Raw genomic sequence first — 23,271 nt, 5'->3', positions numbered from 1 at the left:
ATATATATATATATATATATATATATATATATATATATATATATATATATATATATATATTGGGATATACCTCGCCAAAGCAAGCAGGCAGCGCAACAGCAATAGCAGAAGCAGACGACGCCGGCGTCGGTCGTCTGCTGTGCGGTACTTCACAGGAGTCATTGCGCTTTCGATATACATTTAACTTTCTAAGCAACTAGAAATTATTCAGACGTCACCTGTCATTTTGAAATTTATATTGTAAGTGAATAATATTCAGAAAGTAAGTAAACATTTTCTGTCATCAGTGCAACTACCCTTAAAATCCAGGCGGCGCTAGCGTCGGCTGCGAATGTCACGGGCTCACGGGCTTGCAAACGTCTCGTGCGGTGGGGGCGCGCTTGCCGGAAGTCAGTGACACTTCCGCTGGGGACTACACCTACCAAATCGAATGACAAGACAACTGGAATGGGTTCGTTAACGTTTCTTGCGTTTTCTCACGATATATTCATGCTAAATGATAACCCGAATGCGTTTGACTCGTGCCGAGAAGAATGCGATAACCGACAATTGTCTGTGAGAGACTTAAAACCGTGTTACACCCATCGCCAAGTGGCCATCCCGCCGCCGTCAAGCTTTTGTAGTTTTTCAGGGCCAAAAAATATAAGCGATTTGACAGTGTCGCGTATTGTTCATCGCATTTGCGGACGCTCGTACACAAATACGAGACAGCATTGCCCTTAATTAAATGTTAAGCGAAGCGCTCAGTGTGAGCAAGCGTCTATAAACGGGGAAAAGGCAGAGTGCACTTTTTTTATGTGTGTCCCAGATTCGATTTTCTCTTTATTTTTCAGCCTGGTCTGTCGGTTCAACAAGAGGAAGTGGGGCCTAATTGTGTCAACTCAGCTGATAACGAATGGGGGCCACACTGGAGGACGGGTTTGGGTTGTTTTGACCGAGCTCATCGCTGACAAGGACTTTGTATTCGTTCCGTCAACTCCGGGTTGATGTTCACGCGGCTTTTACTCAGCAGCGGTACTCCAGCAACGTCACTTATTTTTAAAAATATTTTTCTTTTTACGGGAGCATGTTAGCAGCGTGCGTTTTCATTTTTTCGCATTTTGTACGGCGGCGATCACATGCGTGGTTCTGTGCGGCGAAATGTTTCGAGCAAGCGTCAGCCACACTTCAAGCTGCGGCGTAAATTGTGGCACTCCCGGTTTGACAGGAAGGCCGCTGAGCGCTCACGTTTCTGAACCGTTTGCCTCGCGTGCAAATTTCGCGCTATTTCGCCTCGTAATGCGCGTTTACTGCGTTAATTTTTTTGTATGCCGCGAGCATAGCTGGAGTACAATAAGTTGCGAAAACAGCAGCGTCAAGCGTTCCGCAAGAAACGCTTCAACGAGCGAGCTGTTGACGCAGGAACTGAGTAGGCGAAGCATCGAGAACGACCTTCAGACCATCTTGCGAAACTCTGGAGGGATGAAAGCAGTCGCTTGCTTATCTTTGAACCGATGATGACTTTCATTGGGAAGGTTATCAGCTCTCCAGGAGTAGAAATATCGGCGTGTGGAGGCAAGCCGGAATAGAAAGTGCGGAGAAAACTTCCGTATTTAACGCAGTGAATAAAAACAGTTCGTCTCTTGTTTTATCCCTCGTGCGAAGGAGGTAGCATAGCAGGCTGCGCTGTCGAAATTAGGGGGGGGGGGGGGGCGGTTAATGTTTGCCAAAAATAAGTTCAAGCAGAAATCAGCATCCCGCAAAGGCCAACTGAACTGAGGCAGACCTGCGAGCATTGCCAGGAAAGAGCTGGAAGCTATTATATTCAAGTATGTTGGGGATTACTGAGTAAGCCGTTAATTCGTCATGAATATTTGTTTACAATCTTTTTACGTGATTTATCTCTTGGTACTGACATGTCTGTTTGCCTAAATAATTACATGTCAACATCTGTTGTACTGAGACAAGTGATTGCTGGCTGCAATTTTACACCATTGCACTATGTTAAAACTGTGTTGCAGTTCTGTGTCAGCCCACCCTCTTATATATATTTTTTCATTGGACATTTTCTAAGCAAAGCTCTGCTGTATCATCTGACTAAAAGACCTTATTTCACCAGTCTCCCATCAGGCACATACATTTGCAGACACATTTTACAGAAGTTCCAAATACCTTAGCTCTCTGAGTTTAGAATATACGAAATAAACTGCAGCAGGGGGCCTAAAAGGAGTTGTGGCATGTTGTTTACATGACCTACACCACTAAGCGTGCAACGTAGGCTGTTCTACTGTCAGTTTGGTTAACTAAAAGGAGTGTTTCCGTGAAGGTTATTGGCATGAGCAATAACTTATGGAGCAGGGCATGTGAAACCTGCTTATAAAGTCAATGCAGGAAGGATTGGTTGGTGCCCCTGCACACACTTCTATATTGTATTAGACTTTACAGTGGTGAGCCCGAAAAAGCATGTCAATCTTCTAGTTGTCTGGGCCTGTGCCTATACCGCTTCCACCTCAAAGTGAAATGAATTTTCTTTTTCCCGAGTTTTGAATAGACTAGAAAGCCTCACATAACTTTTTTGCAGCTCCATAGCTGCAATTTGATAGTGTTTTATAAGCATTTCCTTGCTAGAAACTTGCTTCATGCGCGCGGGCATTATTACTTGCCCATACAGAGGCGCTGAACAGGAGGCGTGCTCGGGTGGCATTCAGCTACCAGCCCCAGAACGAGGATGAGCTGCAGCTGGAGGTGTCAGATGTCATTGAGGTGCTTGAGGAGGTCGAGGAAGGCTGGTGGAAGGGTGTGCTCAAGGGCCGCATAGGTGTCTTCCCCTCCAACTTTGTCGTTCTCGAGGAGGCTACCCCGGCCTCTCCCCGTGCGGTGGCCACGGCGACTGCCAACAACCAGTCGCGCTGGGGAAACTCAGTCACCTCCGATTTCCACCCAGAAAAACCTGAATCTTCGGGGGACATCACAGGTAAGTAGCATTCAGTGCACTCCTTTATGCTTACTTTGGTAATCTTTGCGAAGATACACATTTTCTTGCTTAAGGCTGACTGTGATGAAATTTTACTCTGTCTAAATTGGTTATATTTAAGTAGCGTATACTATTAAGGCAATTTTTGGCAGTGTTGCAGAGTGTTCTTATTAATAGCCTGATTAAAAGACTGCACATGGTTGTTATCATGTGATGCAAATCCCACAACATCGCCCCTGAGATTTTTAGCTTGTTTCAGGTCCCGCCTAATCTTGGTGTTCGGCCAGAGAAGCCATGCTAGTAGTTTTCGCCGTTCAGAGTTCTGTGTGATTTCCAGTGAGTGACAATGAGGGCAGTTTTTTTCTTTAGTTTCGGTACCAAATATATATACTTTTGCTAGCTTTTCGTGACGCATCCACTCTTATTTAAACTTATATAAAACAAAATTTTGCCCAGAGGCAAGAATCTATAGATCAGCTTTGGGCTGATTAAGTACCATTTTTTTTTTTTGTAAACACTGTAGGCCTGCTGCCTTGGCACAGAGGTTGCGCTGCTGAGAATGAGGTTGCAGGTACGATGCGTGGCTGCAGGGGCTGCACTCCAGAGGGCAAGAATGCAAAAATGCTCATGTTCCATGCTTTCAGTGCACATTTAGTGAATCCCAGGTTGTCGAAATCTGGACACCGTCACTACCATGTCCCCCGGGCTTTCACTGTGCAACTTTGGGACGTTAAACTTCACAGTTTTATGCTCTATTAACGTTCCTTCTTAGGGAGAAATTTACAATTATCCTTGTCAGGTGAAAACTTACTTTCGCCACATTGTTACATCTTCAGAATCGTAAGAAGCATACTGCACAATAGAATAAGAGTTTTCAGTTCTTTAGTGAGTTTTGACCAGATTACAGAATGTGGGCTCCATGTGAAAGCTTACTGCAGGAGCATCAGATATCAGAGCATCAACTATTTCATGTCTAGCAGGCTTGAAAACCGCCGATCCAGCCACTTATAAGTTGACTGGTGCAACACATTGTGAAAAGCAATGATAGACGTGAACCTGCCACATAGAATGACATACTCACACCATGCAAAAATACACAACTGTCTACCTTCCCATTCGTTTTACTAAAACATTTTGCACATTTCATATAAACTTGCAGCACGATTCCATTCAGAAGTGTTTCAAGATGCATGCGACATGCTTTACGTATTATTACATTAATGAATGCTTTTGCTGTTGATGCACTATCTTGGCGTACACAATTGTGTACATAGCTCCCAAACAGATTGAAACTTTCAAGTACTACAGTAAAATACCACTTGAACGATTATCATTTAAGCGAGCTGTTTAATTGTACAAACTTTTTTAAATCCCTCATCGAAGCACCATTGAACCACATGCAAACGCCTTTCACTTTAACGAAATTCAGTGCAGTGCGCATTTCAGTTTTATGAACGTACTCTGCGGCATTATCCTATGTCTTCTAGGTCATATTGATCACTTCAAGTACAACCCGCATTTTCGTAGCATATTTTTATGTTGAGAATTGTGAACTGCATTCGCTACAGTAGCACTAAGGTCTCTTCTAGCTTTTCACTAATCACACATTAACATCCATGGCCATAAAGTTGTTCATTGATGATCTAAAATAAGCTGAGAATATTTGATTGGCCCTGAGATGTGGGCTGCATGCTTTTGGTAATGGAAATGTCCAAATTACGAGTTATCAAAGGTGTTGCTTGAAACGTACCTAAGTTCGCCTTTCTTTTCCTCCAGGTGACCATTCGCTAGCATCACTAGAAATCAAGCCCAAACCCGTCGCCAAAGGCATTGGATTTGGCAACATCCTGCCGGAGAGCCGCATCAAGGTCAAAAGCAAAGTCACTGACTCGCCCAATGACAAACGCGTGAGCTTGGGAACTGCTGTGGTTGCCTTGCTTTTGCTTTAAATACATGGCACATTGCCATGTATGCTCTTTCAGATGGCAGCCACAGTCACGTGAAGCCAACAGACAATGAAACTAAGGAAAGCAGAGGCTAAATTACTTGCTTTTATTGAAATGTAGAATTGATGAAGTAAAGGGAAAAGAAAGTGGACAAAAAGACAACTTGCCGCTGGTTGCCACCTGCGTAAGTTTTTCTTTTTCGTGCACTTTTGTTTCCCTTTACTTTATCATTTCTACATTTCAGTTAAAACAAATACCATATTTGCACGATTCTAACGTGCACCTTTTTTTAATAAAATGTGCTGAAATTTGCATGCATGTTACAATCGTAGCTCATTCTACTCAAAATCAAAAACAAAACATTCTTACTAAAGAAGAATGGCTCAATACAAGGTAGCTAGCCACACTGTCATCGAACAGTATTTTTTTTCTTTTCTTTATGCCTTGGTTTGTGGTCGTCATTTTCCAGTTTGCTGTAAGTGTGGCGTTTCTAATGCATTATATGGCACTGAAGATGACTTTCTGTGGTTGGTAGACAGTGAAAAGGAGGTGTTGTCAGACTACAATAGCAACTAGCCACTAACCCCCGAATGCAGAGATCTAACTTGGATCGGGCTTGGACTTGACTTACGAAGTTGGCCCGAAGCAAGAGGCGGACTTCAAAACGCCCAAGTCGGCTTTCGCGTTTCATAGACGCTCAAGCTGACTTGCTTCGTCAAGTCAAGACTGTGCTTCAATACAAAAGCAGGTTGCTCGTCTGTGTTCGAGGTTAACAATAAATTTATTAGCGTAAGGCACGTTGTACAGCAAAAAAGTATGTATCTTTCCAAATTTCCACCAGGGCATAAGTGCTGAAGTATAGTTTGCGTAAACTTATTCCATCTGGCTACGTCCGCCGCTGCGATGGGCAGTGTTGCTTGCGGAAAGCGCACGTTCCCGGCGGATTTAAGTGGTCTTCAAGTTTCGGTGTTTTGGCGCACTTTTTGAGTTGCAGGTTTCACCATCTTTTCAAGTCGCCGCTACACTTTTAGGGACAGTGTATTTGAGTGCAAATCAATGTTATCGTCATATTTATTTTGGTTTTAGCTTATCTTTAACTCAGAGGTCTTGTTGCATGTTTGTTGCCGTAGAGAAGCGAACGAAATGGTTGGTTTGTATGGTGGTCCTTAAACGGCTTTTGTTCTCGATTGCCGCAAGGCGTTCATGCGCCGTCTGGGCCGGCAACCGGATACAAGAGGCTGAGACGAGGCATACGGTCGGTTTCTGAGGGAGCTCGCGCGTCCCTTTTCACCTATAGGCATTCCAGGAGGAAGGCGACGGCCCGTGTTCTGCTCGGGCTATGTGACCATTTGAAGAAAAAGCCAACCTATTCGAACGCACTAGGCCGGAGTCACAAACAAGAAAAAAACTGCAACATGTGCTGCGAACGAAGAGTACCGAGCGCCGTTGAGTCCCCTGCCCGGACCCATATGGGTGACAACACCCGATAAAGAACAAAATAAATAAATAAAATGACACGTGCAAACGATTTGTCTGCTTCGCATGGAGGGTTTGTCGAGAACAACGAGAGGTACAGTGCGGCACAGTCGTAGACATCGCAAATTGGCAGTGCGTGTTGTCTGCTAGGAAAGTGTCGTCTGTTAGGAAAAACAAGTTGTGGGGCTCGCTCGACGGCCGCGCGCCGCATTTGGTACGAAATTGCTGTTCTGTCAACATGCTTTGACGCTGAAATGTTGCACTCATGTACGGTCTCCTCCCAAGAGGATGCACCGCAACGCAAGACGGCAGCCCATTTTAAAGAAGACGAAAAGAGGCTGCCGACGACACTCCTGAACGACTACAAGCATATTGTGGAATGCAAGAAAACATGTCGTGTCGTTGACCAAGAAGAACCAGACGTGGAAAGAAATAGCAAAACATTATAATGCCAACCACGAGATTACGCGGCGCGATCACCTGCAACTGAAAAAAATGCTGGACCAACCCGAAGCAAAAGCGGAAAGAGGAAGCTGCGGAAGAAAAGGGAAAGCGCCACAAAACTGGTAAGCGCACATGTTCTGCATGACTGACTTATTTGGGCTACTTTTTATTATGTGTAATCACAGGAGATGAGAAAATACGCTCGCAATCAATCTTTCCGCAACTGCGGGAAGCGCACCAGCATCGGGCGCGGGTGCTTCGCGATGAGCACAGTCACCTTTCCAACTGCGCGGCACACTGTTGATTGAGGAATGCGGACTGGACCTCCGGTGACTGTTTGAAATGTGCCAGCGCCGCAAAACATCACAGCCATCAGCAACTGCAGCATGGGAGGCACACAGTCGGTCCTCTGTTGTCCCCGCTTACCTGGATAGGCAACATAGCGAGAAGTCGCACGGTGTTCTTCGTGAATCTGTAGCGACCGAGGAATTGTTCGTCGTCGTACAGCTCCATCGGATTCCCTCGGTCACATAGGGTGGGTCGCAGAATTTTCGGCAAGGGCTGCGTCTCTGAAAATGCTGTATCCATGGCGTAGCAAGCAAACTCGAAAGCAGCTAACCTCCGCGCGACGTCCGTTCGGGAGGCTGCCATGTTGGAATAACACACGAAGTCAGTTTCAAGCTAGCCCGGGAGCAGACTTCAAACTTGAGCGGACTTCAACGCAGCCAAGTCGTTCGCAAGTCGTCCGCAAGATCAAGCACGATTTACGACGCGCGGCGAAGCTGTCTTGAGACTGCCAGAAGTCAAGTTCAAGCCAAGTTAGATCTCTGCATTCGGGGGTAAGATTCAGCTGTGCGGGCATCTGCGTGCCGTTTTATGTTCCATAACATTGCTTCAACATGCTACGCATTGACTCAGGTTTTGTTACTTGATGTGCACAGTAGAATTGGCACCAAGTAATTTTTTTAATATGTGGCTGGTAATATAACTGTGCAGTACCATCGGGGCATGGTAGAATTGTGCAAATACAGTAGTTTAGCTTATGCTTTCCTTTGTTTCATTGTTGTTTGGCTTCACATGATTGTGACTAAAAAAATCTGGCCTCACAGTTCTTTTTCTCATTCCTTTCAGGTTGAGAATAAAAGCATATCATTTTGTAAAAACAAGAACTTGCTTCTGGGATCATAGGAAAATTTCCTAAATTTGTTGACCCTGTACGGCTGTGATGTATTGGGCTCACAGGTTGCGAAGTCACTATCTCACTATTTGTTATAATTTTCTTTCTTTCTTTCTTTCACTCTGAATTTCAGAGAACCTGCAAAGGAGTACGCTTGTCACTTTGCATCATTTTGAAAAAAACTAAAATAGCGTGGAACAAGCTGATGGTTGTTCTGTAAAGATGGCTGTGCAACACTGAAGTCCAAAGAGTATCGGCAGAAGTTATAATGCAGCTTGTTACAACTACTGTACACCAAGAACATTCACTTTCAGGGGTGTCGTAGCACTTTCTCTGTCCTAGCAATTTGTTAGAGGTATTTAAGGCAGTCTAGCTTGACACAGATTGCTGTCTCATGGAAATTTCTAAAATTTAGTATGCACTGGGAGGTGACTTAGTTGCTGGGAAGAATGTCGTGGGTGGCAACACATCTCTTAAAGGGACTGACAACTGGCCAGAATGTGTTGAGACGTGGATGGAAATGGAATGACCATGATTTATTGGGATAGAATCCAGCACGCTGTTCACAATTAAAGTAGGAATTATAATTTTAAATTGGCAGAGATACAGTCGAACCCGGCTATATCAAACTCTAAAAAATACGCCTATCAGTTTGATATAGAGCATAATTTGATATAAGCCTGCCAAATAATGGGATGTCATAAAGAAACATACCATATATAATATCACTATTGATGAAACTAGCTTAGTTTCACAAGAAATAGACCTGCATTTTCTTTTGCTTGGGCAATTTCGCTGCCTGCGACGCATGCACTTCTCCATTGTCTAAAGCAGCTGAGGCCCCAACCTTCCGCATTCGTGCAGAAGCACCGGACTAGTGCGAGCACACCAATCACTTTGGAGAATGTGGTGGGCAAAGGACCGTCGTTGCTCTCCTAATTGTGCCCACTTTCACTTGTGCTCGGTACATGTCGGCAACGTAGTCTCTGTTTTGGGGCTCTCCCGTGGTCACGACACCATCATTTGCACTCACAAACTCGTCCATCGTTGATTCAACAGCTTCCGGGAATTCTGACAGCTCGCTCCAAACTTCGGCAACACCAGCAATGGCTTCATCGCATTCGTCAGACTTTACAATCATCACCGAGCACAGCTGAAGCAATTTCGGATGAACCACTCGTACACAGCTGTGCGTACGCGTTGGGCGCCACGGGCACCAGGTGGCGAGTTTGGCCACTTTAGCCTTAATCTCCTCCTTATTCTTCAAGATCGTGCCGAGAGTGCTCCTCGGAATCGTGCACGCTGCGGGTGCATCCGACTTCTCACCACGTTTCACCTGATATATTATTTCAAGCTTCACGATGAAAGGCAAATTCTGCCGCTTCACCACGGCAAGACTGCGGGAGAAGGCCCACAAGGCGCACACACAATGAATCAGAAAAGCAGCAGGACAATTCGCACTTTCGCCATCTTGCACGACGAGGGCACAAGATCCTCTGATTGGCTGTCTGAGCAAGTGCTACGGTCAGGTCAGGATAATTTTTTGCGGGGGGGGTGTCGACGGCTCGTCCGAGGCAGTGCTGTCACAGCAGCGGGAGCGGTTGGATGGAGCCACGCTGCTGGGTTTCCCCGCCACCGCAGGAGAAAGCCAACTTCTGGGGGCACTTTTTCTTCGCTTGACGTTTGATATACCGGGAGTCGCTGCTATTTTTGTTCGATGTAAGCATAATTTTTTCAATATATACTCATTGTAACTATACTGTGTCCAGAAATTGTTCGATATATAGAATAATTCGATGTAAACGGGTTTGAAATAGTCGGGTTCGACTGTAGTCTCAAAAACCAGTTACTGGCGAGGCCCAGCGGTAAAATTCTGATCCTTCGGATGTAGTGAATGAGATTACTGTACGGCTGTTATTAAGTACAACATAATTATTTCTTAAAATTGCAGTTGCTATATTATTAGACACTTGCGCATTTTTCTATGCTTCGGAAACGTGCACGCATTACTACAGCAACATGCTGAACGGCGTATCATGTGCAAAAGTGTCGTTTCGTTTTCGATCCAACTAGTTTCGTTTTGACTAGGTAAATGCTAACACAGTTGGACAGGAAACCACAAAAACACATAGCTATTATCGCAGAAATACTTTAACACTTCAGAATACGTGAATAACATGAACATTGACTTGATAAACAAAATACCTTCTCACAGTTACAACCGCACTTGTCTACCTCCTGCTAATGTCGGCATATAATCGCTATTGTGCTCACCTATCACCATTTTCAGCATGCTTCCAGTGAAGGACTACGTCCTTACTGCAGCTCGAAAAATTATGATAAAAAATGTTCCACAGCATTTTCCGTGCTACCGCTTCATGGTTAGGCACACTGACCAGTAAGCTTTCCATTGCAATAAAAAAAATATGTACAGTCGAATCTCAATAATAAATCACGCAGGATCACCGAAAATCGTTCGTTATTTTGAAATATTGTTGTAATGAAAAACTTGCGGTTGTAAGCCAGTGGACAAACCTAGGAATGAAAATGAAGTACCCTGGCAGTAGACACATGTGCAGACAAGCATACTCTCAAATAAACATGTTTCGCTCACTTCAAAGCTGCTTTATTTGAAGAAATCACCTATTTGAAAAAATCTTGTGGCCCATGCAGCACGCACGACCGATTAGGAATGCATCTACATCTTTTACTTTGCACATTGCACTGAGCGATGAAAGTGCAGACTTTGTTCATGTGCACTAAAACATAACTGTTTGACACGATCTCATCATCTGTGTTTGCTCACCCACAGTCGTCATTGCCACTGGAGACGTTGCGAACGCAGTTAACAATCTTTTCGGTTGGTAGGTCCGCCGCTGTTAGTGCTGCCCTGTCGCTATCCACGTAGTCATCGAAGGAAGAGATGACGAGTAGCAGTTCTGCAACTTCTGTCCACAGGTCTCTTGGGTTGTTGTCGGTCACCTCCAGGTCATCCTGAAGCTGCGCAGGCGCTTTGACAAGCCCTACTTTTCGCCAGAAGTTGCTAATGTTCCACGCCTTGAAGTTCCACCAAGCTCCTGTGAGCATTTCTGCTGCCTTAGGCGGAGGTTGATAATCAAGCGCTGCACAAGGTGCTTACGAAATTCTGCTGTCACAGTCTTTATAATGCCCTGCTCTAGGGGTTGCAGCAAGGACGTGTTGTTTGGTGGCAGAAACTCCAAGTGAAAATTGTCAAGCGAGCATTCACAATGTGAGCAGAGCAGATGTTGACAACCAGTAGAATTATTCGGTCATCCCTCCTCATTTGATTGTCAAGTTTGATGAGCCACTCGGAAGGGAGTTCTCTGGTCATCCAGGCTCGTTTGTTGGTGTGGTAGTCGTACGGTAACAACATGACGTTTTTCATGCAGCAAGGCTTCACGTACTTGCTGATGACGAGCGGTTTTTCTTTGTGCCTGTTGCATTGCAGCAGAGCAAGACTGTCACGCAAAGATGTGACTTCTTCCCTCCTTTGCACTGCTGCCCTTTGAAGTGCATTGTCCAGTCTGGCAGGAGCTGATAAAAACATGCAGTCTCATCCGCATTGGAAATATTGTCTTCAGAGTATAATTCAGCCACCTCTAGAAAAGAATTATTGGCCTAGGAATACGCACCTTCTCTGTCAGCAGCCTTTTCCTCGCCCGAGGCTACCTGCCAGGTTATTCTGTTCCTTCAGCGGAAACGAAAAAACCAACCCGTACTCGCGTCGAACCCAATTATTTCAAGTGCATCGGCAAATTCGTGGGCTTTTTCTTGGAGCATTGGGCCAGGCACTGAAACGTTTTGCAGTCTGGCATCTTTGAATTATGTGAGAAAAGCGTGGTCCACATTTTGAAAGTTTCCCAGTCGCAGCCGTTTCCTCATAGGTGCGAGTAGCGATTCCCGGTGAAACTTGACAATGTTGTCTCAGTCTTTCAAAATGGTCGCGACCGTCGATGGGGCATTGCCATGCTGTCTGCACACATAGATTTGGTTTTTCCCTGCATCAATTTCCTGCAATACGTCTAATTTGTCCTGCAGCGAAAACTGCTTTCGCTTCTTCTTAGCGCCATCGCTAGCTGCATCCATCGTTATATCTCGCGTGAACAACGCCAAACCTTTGTCGTGAAGTTCTTGGTGAAGTTTGTAGTGAAGTAGCTGGCACTTGACATTGTGATGATAGCTACTGTCACATGGTGATGATGATAGCTACTGCACTCGGTTTGTTTTACGCGAGAGTTGCGATGCTGTTACTTTTAGCCGAATTCGTAATACTGATGTTCCTCGATTATAAAGGCTAAAATAAACTATGTGCATTACTCTGAAATATGTGCTGAAATATAGGCAATCTGGCGGGAATACTTAAAATATCCGTAATTTTGAGAGATTCGTTAATCTGGGGTTCGTAGTAACGAGGTTTGACTGTACCATGAAAAATTGGTTGTCAGTCCCTTTAAGGACAGCAGATAGCCTGTGTTGCCAGCAGATGCAGCCTGGCATTGTATCAACCATTATGGAGGCTGTGCTCTGCCGGGTACAGTAAAACCTCGATTTAGCAAAGTAGATAAAATCAGCAATTTGCTTTGTTATATCGAAATATTGTTATATTGAAATTTGACCTATGCAAATAAGTGTAGTCGCTGATGGATTTTGCTTACATGGAAAGGGGCCGCAGAATTTTCCAAATTATCGGGCAATCGAAGAAAGCAAATTTGAATGAGAAAACAGTTCATTTTGATTAATTTGGCAGTTGGCGACGAATGACACGGTCTCCTGCCACGTTGACGATAACTTCACATAGGCGGTACCAATTAAACGAAGCCAGCCACGTTTTCACATTCACTCCGCCTCCGCGGCTGATGGCGTCACCCGCACTGGGACGACACTATCATAAAAAGCGCCGGCAGCGGGGAGCGAATGCTTCGTCTGCGCCTTGCTCCAATGGGTCAGTGTAACTCGAGATCGCGCAACCTTCAATACTAAACGCAGGGGAAGACAGTTTTACATGTCACGCCATCTTGGCATGCCCACTCTTTGCACATGGGGCAGATGATCTCTAATAAAGCAGTGTGCACGGCTGCGTATGCGCTCAGCCTGACTTACAGCCATGCACATACACAGCCGAGACGCACACCAGTTTAGTCAGCCCTTCCCCATCCTGCCCCTCCCCTCGCACGTGCTTGGATCGCGTTACAGCAAGCTCGCTCCCCTCCCCCTCCTTTCCTTTGCTCGCGTGGGGAGGTGGCACTCGTGCGTGAAGCCACCATCTTTATTTCGGGGCACGATAGGATCTTATCGCACTTGGACTTTCTGCGGAACATGATGCGGCTGCACTTCGGTGATCGCTCTTGTTGCACCGCACGCGATTAAAGGTACGTTTGCAAGCAGCAGCTTATAATTAAATCATTTCAACATCTGTGTCAGCGGAAGTTTTTGACTCGGCATTCCTTTCCTGTAGAAGCGAAATGTCGTTATATTGAGGTTCTAATTACATGGTGTTCTATGGACAAGAGTTTATGAAAAGTTAAGTACTTCGTTATATCGAGAATTTTGTTATATTGAAGTTAAACTGTATTAGTGCATGCTCTGGTAAATAAATGCCAATTTTTATCAGAGGGTATTAACCGGTAAAATCAAATTTATTCTTTAGAAAAAAATTTGCCACGCTGCATTTATTTCTGTGGTCAAATGCAATGTTATTGGCCTTTTAACATAAGTGCTTGGCCATTATTTGCTAATTAAATGTATGCACAAATGATATTGTAGAGTCATGTGCAATGTGAAGGGGAACACTGCATTCGTTTATTAAACAGTTACATACTCCAGAGAAGTGGATAATCAGACACCTCGGTTCCTTTTCTTCTTGTCACAGTGGGATCATGGTTTTGGCATGTAAAACTGCAGAAGTTAATATAGCACTTTAAACGACGGCACCTTGAAAGCCATTTAGGCGTTCCTTTTCATATTGCTCTAAGGGGTATGTCGCTTGAAGCTTGTACCATATTTTTGCACTCTGTGCACTAATGTTAACATTTTCTTGGTTTCAAACACCTTGTTCTTTTGTAGAAGTGACATCGTGAAGTTCTAATGTATACTTAGCTCAACTTGACATACAAGTTGGATTTCGGCTGTTGCACAGTCCGAGTTATGTTGGCTGTGCTCATCTTAACAAATCTGTGGACTTCCCATGCACCCTTGCTTTGTAAACAACTGCACTGCCAAATATCCTAGCGTGAAATCTTGAGCTCAGCATGTAAATTGAGCAGATGTGGTAACTTTAAAAATGGAAAATTGATCTTAATATCTGCTGTTTATCCAAGCAAGGCATACCAATCCACATATAGCAACTCTCGTGTGTGGAATCATGCTTCAATGTTTGAATTAATGCTTATTGAGCACAAGACATAGTTTGCAACGATTAATATTTTGTTCATTGTTTCATCATGCAAGGTTTGCTAAAAGATAGTCGCAAATATACGTTCATATAGGAGGGTTGCATAGAAGCAGAGCTTTTGATGTGGTGTGAGCATTGTTGCAAACTCCAGCACTATGTTTGCGGTCGTGTGGCCATTTTGATCGCATTGTATCGTGCTCCGTGTGACCCAGAAAGCAGTGTCGTGGCGCTTTTTTATGATGAACTGCGCGGTGAGCGTTGTGCAGTGCACTTAGCTGCAAGGAAAAGAGAAAAGACGACGCAGCCAGATAGGTGCACTGCCGTCCTCCGCTCAGTCTGCCCTGCAGCACAGACAGAGTAGGATTCAGCCTTCTGCCCATACACATTAGCGTTCCTTGCTGAATAGCTGTGGGCATGCACACTGTGGTGTCATCCTCCAGAGAAAATGTTTGCATTCAATCTAACTTGTCTCCATGCAAGGTCTGAAACTTTTGCCCCCTTTCCGGTCATTCTGGCCAGAAACTGTTTAGCTAGTTTTGGGTACCGCGAAAAAGAAAACAACTGCACACAGGAAACTCACCGTTCGGGCGTCCCACGACATCACATGACAGTGAAATTCTCTGCTATTTGCAGTTTGTGTGAGTTTGCTAGCCAGCAAAACCAGCGCAGCACTATGAGATAACGAAACTACTGAAACACGAATGCACAGGCGGCGCAGTCGACCAAGAACGAAATCTTTCGACTGCCCGTGTCGTTGCCAAAGCTAATGTCAATAAGTTCTTTTTTATAAAAATGAAATACGATTGGATAAGAAGCATTTTCTTTCGTCTTATAATGCAATGTTTTTATAACAAGTGGTTCAGTATTCGTGACATAATTTAAATGAGTGCCTTCGTCATCAATCAAGTACTTGAATGTACCTGGGGAGTCTCTAATCATTTACCTCAATTTCTTGATTACTAAGGCTCTGTCCGCAATAATATTGACGCCTTGGGCATTCTCAAGCACTAATTTATCACTTTAGCTTGACTTAACATTTGCCTTTAGTGTCCCTTTAAGCAATGGTGCCTCATGCGTAATGAGAAAATGAGCGTGCAATTCAACTTTGAAAAAGCTCTTCGGGCAGTAGCCAACAGCAGACCGCTGCGGCCATGTTACATTTTCGGGAGGGGCTGACAACGGACTGCAAAGGGTCAAGAAGACATTTCACTTCCTCACCTATGACGGCATGGCAGCTGTTGGCAAGCATTCTGACTCTTAGCTCTTGTAACCATACTCTGTTTCAGTAATTGCGTATCTCCATCGCTTTGATCACTTTTGGTTCGTCTTGCATTACAAAACTCCTGGCATGTGTGCCAAAATCCTTAATTAAAGGGGCACTGAAAGATGTTTTGAACATAGTAAAAGAACATTGCCTTTCTGTCGACGGGGGCTCCTGTGAACAAATGAGCCAAGATATTATTGCACAGCATGCAGCAAGGAATTTACAATCGTGTCAAAAGCAGTGAACAGTCGCTTGCTCTCACATCCGCAGTGTCGTCCTCGAAAGCACTTAATGGACCAATGCTGTCAGCTGATTTCGTGATCGTGAGAACATTCTCAGTAATACGTAATTGCTAATTTTGATTTAAATAAATGGAAAATATGTCTGCGATATATATGTCCGGACGCAGCCAGTAGCATTGGTGGGTCCAGATGCTTTTGCAGACGCTGCATGATAGCATTTTGGCAAGTGATTTTTCGCTGTCTTTCACAATCTTGTAAATACCCTGCTGCATGCAGTGCAGTAATATTTGGCTCACATGTTCACAGCAGCTTTAAGACAGATCGGCAACATTTTTTTACTATGCCCACAAAGTGTTTCAGGGACACTTTAATAATAGCAATGTTCACACGTGGTAACAACTTTGTCATGCCTAACATCACCGGGTCTGAGCCGTAGGGGTCAATGCCTCCACGTAACTGAACCTTTTTGACATAGCGGCACTCTTGTGCACTGTGCAAGTCACGCGCATAGGCACTGAGACACATGGGACATGCTACACGGTTGAATGGCTACACTGGAAAGGGCACGGCTGCAGTTAACTACCTGTGCCTATCCTTGTCATTTATCTACTAAGACCACAGACCGCAAACATGACAGCGACCACCGGTGCTGTGGGTTACCCTAACAAATGACGGGGAGAGCAACCCTCCTATATTAGTTATGTGCTAGCTCAAGAAATTTCTTGAACATATTTTTACGTTTTGATTAATTTGATGCTGGTGTGTGACCTATTCTATTTTGTGCAAAGGGCTTGCGCTGCTTTGTTTCCTTCATCATCCATTTTCTTGCACTGTCTCCGAATAGTAGTTCATGGGCGTTGTCTTACCGGCAGTGTCCTGATCCTTTGCATGGCATTGCACTCTTTCTTAAATTCTAGGTTAGTTGTTAATATTATAGACTAGTAGATTTAGGTGCACGTTAAAGAAACCCATGTTGTCGAAATTTCCAGAGCCCTCTACTACGGCGTGCCTCATAATCAGAAAGTGGTTTTGGCACGGTAAACCCCATAATTTAAATTTCATAGACTTGGCCTAATGAGAGCCTGGAGCTGCAATGACAGTTCTGGACACACCAGAGGAACTCCAGGCAATGAAAAATCTGGAACCAAGCACATTGGTTTGCCTAATATCAAAAATTGTTGCCTTGCAGCAAGAAACCAAAATTTATTTGGCGGAAAGTGTCCCCTCCCCGTCAAAGAATAGTCAAAAGTATGGCACTGTGGTAATTTCAACATAAAAGGTGTTTCAATGGACACTTCAGTTATTAAGAGATTAACGACATGAAATTTTTTTCTGCTCAAATAATGTAGCCGCATTGGACACCATACCATATTTCCATACTTGAAGCTAGCCACCATTGCTTAGAATCAGTCCACTTCAATTTGAAACTTTGCATCAAATTTTCAGCAATTCTGTAACTTGCACCAGTTTCAAGTTGTCTGTTTCTAGCTTTGTGACGAAATGCAGTGGCATTCCGGGTATAAATTTCCAATGAAGCTTTTAATTAGCATTAATGAACTAAACTGCATGTTATGCCAATGTATTTCATAGCTAATTTTAGGGATAGATATCTCAAAACCGATACCAGTCTCAAGAATTCTTGAAAGTGGATTGAACAGTGACAGGGTTCGGCTCTGTCATTGCAATATGCATCATAAAGGAAATAATCATGTAGTCAATCAGTAGTTCGATGTACTTAAAGAGCTTATTAGTGGTTTTAGGGTAGCTTGTGACGTTCACCACTGTCATTAATTTTGACTAGGAAAAATTTGTTTTCTCTTACCCTTGTTTTTAAAAAAAATTTGAGTACACCTAAGCACTGCTGATGAGTTGTGAATGCAAAAGCATTAAGGTCCTATTGAACACCGCTAAGTGGTCTGTCTGTCAGTTATGTAGTGCTTGCGGGCAAGCGAGCGCATTGAGATGCTTGGCACGTTTTGATTTGGCCTTACCAACGTGAGAGCTTGCACGTACAAGAAATGGGTGGATAACACAGGCTTCTGAGAGCAAGGGTGATTGGCGTCGTGGGGACGCCCCTCCCCTCATGCAACACCTGGCACACTGCTGTGGCAGCAGCTTTTCTCTTTCGCCCTCTCTGTTCCATCGAGATGTGCTCATGCCGTGGCATCGCAGCCCATGGAAACTCCATTGAGGAGCGCTTGTGACGTGGCATCGTAGCCAATCAGAATTTAGGTGCCGTTACAGTGCTGCTAATGCAGGATGTCGGCTTTCTTGCTCTATGAGCCAATTTATGCTTTCACATGAATAGTTCAAGCAGTATTCACTGAAACACCTCTTATGTTGCTGTCAGCAATGTTTGTGCATGTTGCTTTGATAAATAAGAATGATTTTTGATAGTCCATTTGATACTGAAAGAACTTGGTACATAGGCAGCTGGTTTGGTTTCTCTGGACAGGTTGCACCATTCTTGCTTCTTTCCACCTAGCTTCTGCACCTAATTGAAGGAACTGCACTCATTTTCACATTATCAACCCACCACCCTCTGCGTCTTTGGTCACGGACCATAACCTACTGTTGACAAAAATTTCATACTTTCAGATTTTCTTTCAACGAGGGTGCAGGCTTTTCAGAAAAAAATTCAAATCTCTAGAGGTGAATATTAACGCAATTTCTGTTGCATTCCTATATGTGCAGTCAAGGATAAGAGTTTGTGGATCATAGGTGGCCACAGGAAATCCGAATATTGTTACAGTCAGGGCATGCGACTTGGCATTGAAAAGTGTACTAAGCTTTCATGTGTAAGAACTGTGGAGAAATTTTTAATGCTAGGCTACCCACTTAGACCACAAAGATATCCTGTTTTACTGGAGCATTTATGTTCCACAAACTTTATTCTTCACTGTATGCTTTGTGGCTAAATGTTCACAATAGTGCTCAGCCTTTTAAGAAAGAGAGAAGATGCTTTTGTTCACATAAGACATGCTTGAAGAGCATGCTGGCATTAGGCTATCGACTGAGTATTACCTCATTACAGGAGCATGTGCATGCCTGTGAACATAACACATGCACAAGCTTCTTAGTGCTGATATGACGTGATGCTATTCTAAAATGACCAAATTGCTGGGTGCATGAGGTATTTGAGGGTACAGCTATGATCGCCATAAACACTAACATTTTCATTCGGTTGGTCTAGGCGCTTAGATTTATCTTAAACCTACCCCTTTGTCAACTACTTAACATATTTATTTCAATGTAGCAACTTCAAGTCTGACACAAGAGATGAGACCACATGCAATCCTAGCCACCTTGCACACCGGCCACAGCAAATTGGAGAGCACGAACTTCTCGATTTTAACAAAGTACTGTTTTCTGCGTTAAACGAGAAATCAATGCAGACTATCATCTGTGACGAAAAAAAAAAAAGTGCTTCCAGGGATCAGACGTCATTTGTATTGTCGAGTTTCTCCAGCAGGTGGAGGCCATCATGAGTGAGAATCCTGAAAAGCCAGTGACAGTCATTGCCAAGCAGCGCCTGATGGCATAGTCAACAGTGAGGTTTTCTGTCCATGAGGACATTAGGCACCACCCAAGCAATGAATTTGCTTCCTCCCACAGGGCCTACATGGCCTAGTGCCATGAACTTCTGTGGCCACGTAACTCTCAACTTAGTGTCACTGTTCCCACTAATTTAACCTTCTATGTTGAAATGTATGGGGGCGTCACTGAGAGGGAGACTTAGGAGTAGCCATAAAATGCCAATGCTTGTTAATAAAGGCTGCTATTTTGGAAGCACTGGTCAACATCCAAGAACATTATCTGGTCCGTACCTAGAGCTATTATCGAAGCCAAATTCATTCATTGAAATTGAAGCTGGTTATATTGAACATTCTAGGAAACAGTTGTGAAAGAAACAAAGTAAAAAATTTGGAGTGAATATATATATATGTCTGAAATAGCTTTGCTGTTCCTCACATCATCATAAATACCGTGTGCTCCCAGTACGGGCAAAGGGTTCCTATGTTGTTTCTTTTCTCTACCACCTCACATTTAAAAATAAATTCTGCAATTTGACTTTCTGTACGAAGATGTCATATCTTGAGGGCCTTATTGTCTCTTTATTTCATTTAATTTAATTTTATTTACCTGACTGAGGCTTGTGTTGAAGCTAGGTGGAGATTCATGGATGAAATGCAACAAACACTGTCCGATTTCAAATGCTACAAAGCAGTAATAGGAGAAGCGTGCTTAAGTAAGGGACTCTAAGACGAGATATTTTTTTTTTTGGAAGGGCAGGAAGGAATGCATATGCAAATGCATGGACACAAAAAATGTGGTCAGGTCATCTGTGATTGAGATGTGTCATACAGCATTTTTTTCTCTTCTTGCTGAACGACACTCTGGCAACTGTGTGCATGCTCTTGTGTGTGCGAACTCGAACCGCCTAAAATAGAACGGTTTGCTTTTCAGAAAGAGCTGTCAATGGGGAGCTCTCTCAACGACTGTGCTTTCCTGAAACCATATTGTAAGCCTCAGATGATTATTCCCCCTAGCCTTTCATTGTTGCATGTCAAGGCTTGGGTGAATAATCATAGTGTAGAATTGTAGCTAGGCTTGTACTGACTAGTGTGTGTGAATGTGGCACGTCCTTGCAGGCTCTGGGGCCACTGAAGAAACCTGCGCCCCCTGTGCCATCGGAAACTTCGACAGAAGCCCCTAAGTTGCCTCCAAAGCCGAGTGAGTAGAAACTATGTTCACAGCAAAATGGAATATTTGGACTATACTTACCACCCTTCGTTTTTGGGTTTATGCATTTTATAACCTCGGAGGAGGGGGAGGGGTGGTGTAAAAATTGGGTGTTATACTCTGAGAGGAAGACCGTAGGAGAAACCAGGTTCTAGTTGTCTGGCAGCCCGTAGTTCAAGATTTTTCTGGCAACTTTCACATAAATATGGTCTCCTTTTGAACACAAAACATTTTATTCAAAGAAGCGAAATAACTGACAGGAATACATAATGACAGAGAGCTGATTTCAAGGTATGTGATAAACTTGTGTATACAAGTTTCACTGGAAGGCATTATTTACTTTAAAAAAAAGCTCACCCCATATTTGGTTGCTTATGCCTTGCCCACTTTAATCACAATGCTCCAGAAATAACCACTGTGATGCTTTAAAAGGTGTCTTTTTCACTATTAGCATGTTACAATATGATACTGCTACTTACTATTTTGAAGTTATTTCAATGATTGTCAAATTAAGGAATAAGTGTAGAAATAAATGTAGGTTAGAATTGCCACTTGAGGCTGCCGCTGATCATCTTAAGTGTTCTCGGTAATTTGTGATAATTAAAAATTGCTAAAAGATGCTAACTTGTCATTTTACATCTGCCAGAATATTCTATGTGCACCGCAGAGTGTGTGCAGGCTTTTGTGTCTATGCTGACTTTCTCTGGTTGGGGTCAGCGCATGTTAGCCTGTCTTCACGGCCCAACTCGCAATGTCCAGTGCTCTTTGATCACCGCTGTCCTTTCGACCGGTACACCTCGTGCGTCCTCATCAATCTTTCCTTGGCAGAACAATGCTTTGTTGGCCGAGTGTATGCCGCACATTTTCTGAGACTTTCCGTTAGAGCAGGCTTGCGTTTTTTTTTAGGCAGCTGCAAAGAATGTATGCTCATGAGCTTTGCAGCCCATGCTGCTCTGAGGCTTTTGCGTCTGCTTCTGCTGCAGTACGGGAGCAAGCCAAGGTGCTGTACGCGTATGAGGCACAGAACGACGATGAGCTGACGATCAAGGAAGGGGATGTGATCACGGTGTTGACAAAGGAAGTGGAGGACAAAGGCTGGTGGAAAGGGGAGCTCAATGGCAGAGTCGGCGTGTTCCCGGACAATTTCGTCAAGCTCATAAAGGAGGAGGTGAGCTGGTGGCCCCATCTGCTGCAGTAGCCCAGTGGCTATGGTTTTGCGCTGCCATGCTTGAGGTCACAGGCTTGATCCCAGCTGCGGTGGCTGCATTGCAATGGGGGGGCGGGATGCAAGAATGCTTGTATGTCGAGCATTGTGTGCATGTTTAAAGAACCCCAGTTGGTCAGAATCGGATCTGGAGCCATGCCATCACCATAATCTGCCATCTGTAGGGTGAGGCACCATTTGTGTATATTGCAAGCAAGACAGTTAGTCCTGTAATACTATATATCAGGTGCTGACCTATGATGTGTAAATGACAGGATAAAACTGACAAGTGTGAATGTGAGCTTTAGAAAATCTTTCCTGAGAAACTTTTAATTCGAGTGTTTCTCATCAGCATCTGCTTGAACCTGGCAGACCCTTTTACATTCCAGTTATGACTACCGTATCTTTGTGTGTTAACCCTCACCGAAAATTTATAAAATTTTACAACCCATAGAGGGTAAATTTTGTCCCCCAAAAATGTGTCCCTTGGAATGAATATCGTTATTGCAGCTGTAATGTCATTAAAGCTACTTACCTTGAGAAATATTTTTTCAAGCGAGATTAATGTGGTGAAAAAGAAATGTTTGTGTGTTTGTGCAACATAAATAATTTTTTCATATGCATAAATTCACCATTAGTATGTTTTTTTTTTTACAGATATACAGTAGTAATATTTACATGCATTATTTTAATCATCAAAATAGCTTTGAACCGGCAACGCATGGCTATCAAGTTGACAGATATTCATTTTATGTTCGAATACTATAAGGGATAGCAACAGTTTGTCTAGAGGAACAAATGCCAATTCAAGTGGAGGCTCTTAATTTTGAATGATTCTGCCCTGGAGAACCATGGTTGTTCTGGCATAGCACCTCCTTTGTGAATGCATGAAGCAGATCACTTCTGCAGATTAGTTTCCAGCAAACATGTGTTGCTTTAAGCTGTCCATGAAGTTGCTGCTTCAGTGTGGGCAAAGCAGTTTATTATTTGGCCACACTCACCATGTTTCTATTTGTGGTGCTTTAGTGTACGACTTTTGGCTCCTTCAGCAAGCACAACGCTCTACTACATGCGTGTGATCGCACACAGTTCCTTCGTTTCATTACGCTGTCATTCCCATGGTGCATTAGACGTGATCACATTTCAGTTGTTTCTCACTTAAAAGCTTCTCATTTTACCTGGCACACAGTTGTGGCAGTATTAAATTTATCAACTAACATGCCTTTTCTTTTTTTTTTAGCCCTCTAAACTCCATGCAACCTTTATAGTATTTAGCTTTGTTGAGAAATTAAATGTATTTTACATTTGAGGGTAATTGTTCTAAAATATTTGATTTGATTAAAGGATTTCTCTATTTGAAGACCCCTAGTTGGCTAAACTGGAGGTGTGAGAGAGAGACCACATAATTTC

The 23,271-nt window shown here is 43.7% G+C and overlaps 1 protein-coding gene across 2 annotated transcripts in view; it reads left to right on the top strand.

Annotated features, from left to right (window-relative positions):
* Positions 1-309: 309 nt before the first annotated feature.
* cindr (CIN85 and CD2AP related) overlaps positions 310-23,271 on the top strand; it is a 33,413-nt gene continuing 10,451 nt past the window's right edge. The window contains exons 1-5 of one of the 2 annotated variants that reach the window (XM_065441126.2): positions 310-451; positions 2,651-2,953; positions 4,730-4,821; positions 20,567-20,648; positions 21,641-21,825. In XM_065441126.2, coding sequence (XP_065297198.1) covers positions 448-451; positions 2,651-2,953; positions 4,730-4,821; positions 20,567-20,648; positions 21,641-21,825 — 666 coding nt within the window. In that variant the 5' untranslated portion in view covers positions 310-447. Of the gene's footprint in view, positions 452-2,650; positions 2,954-4,729; positions 4,861-20,566; positions 20,649-21,640; positions 21,826-23,271 lie in introns of both variants that reach the window. The other variant, XM_065441125.1, reaches the window with a different exon arrangement.

Source organism: Dermacentor albipictus, chromosome 5 (genome assembly GCF_038994185.2).
Source record: "Dermacentor albipictus isolate Rhodes 1998 colony chromosome 5, USDA_Dalb.pri_finalv2, whole genome shotgun sequence".
NCBI lineage: Eukaryota > Metazoa > Arthropoda > Arachnida > Ixodida > Ixodidae > Dermacentor > Dermacentor albipictus.
The sequence above is the reverse complement of the archived record's forward strand: the minus strand, read 5'-3'. Positions and strand labels throughout refer to the sequence as shown.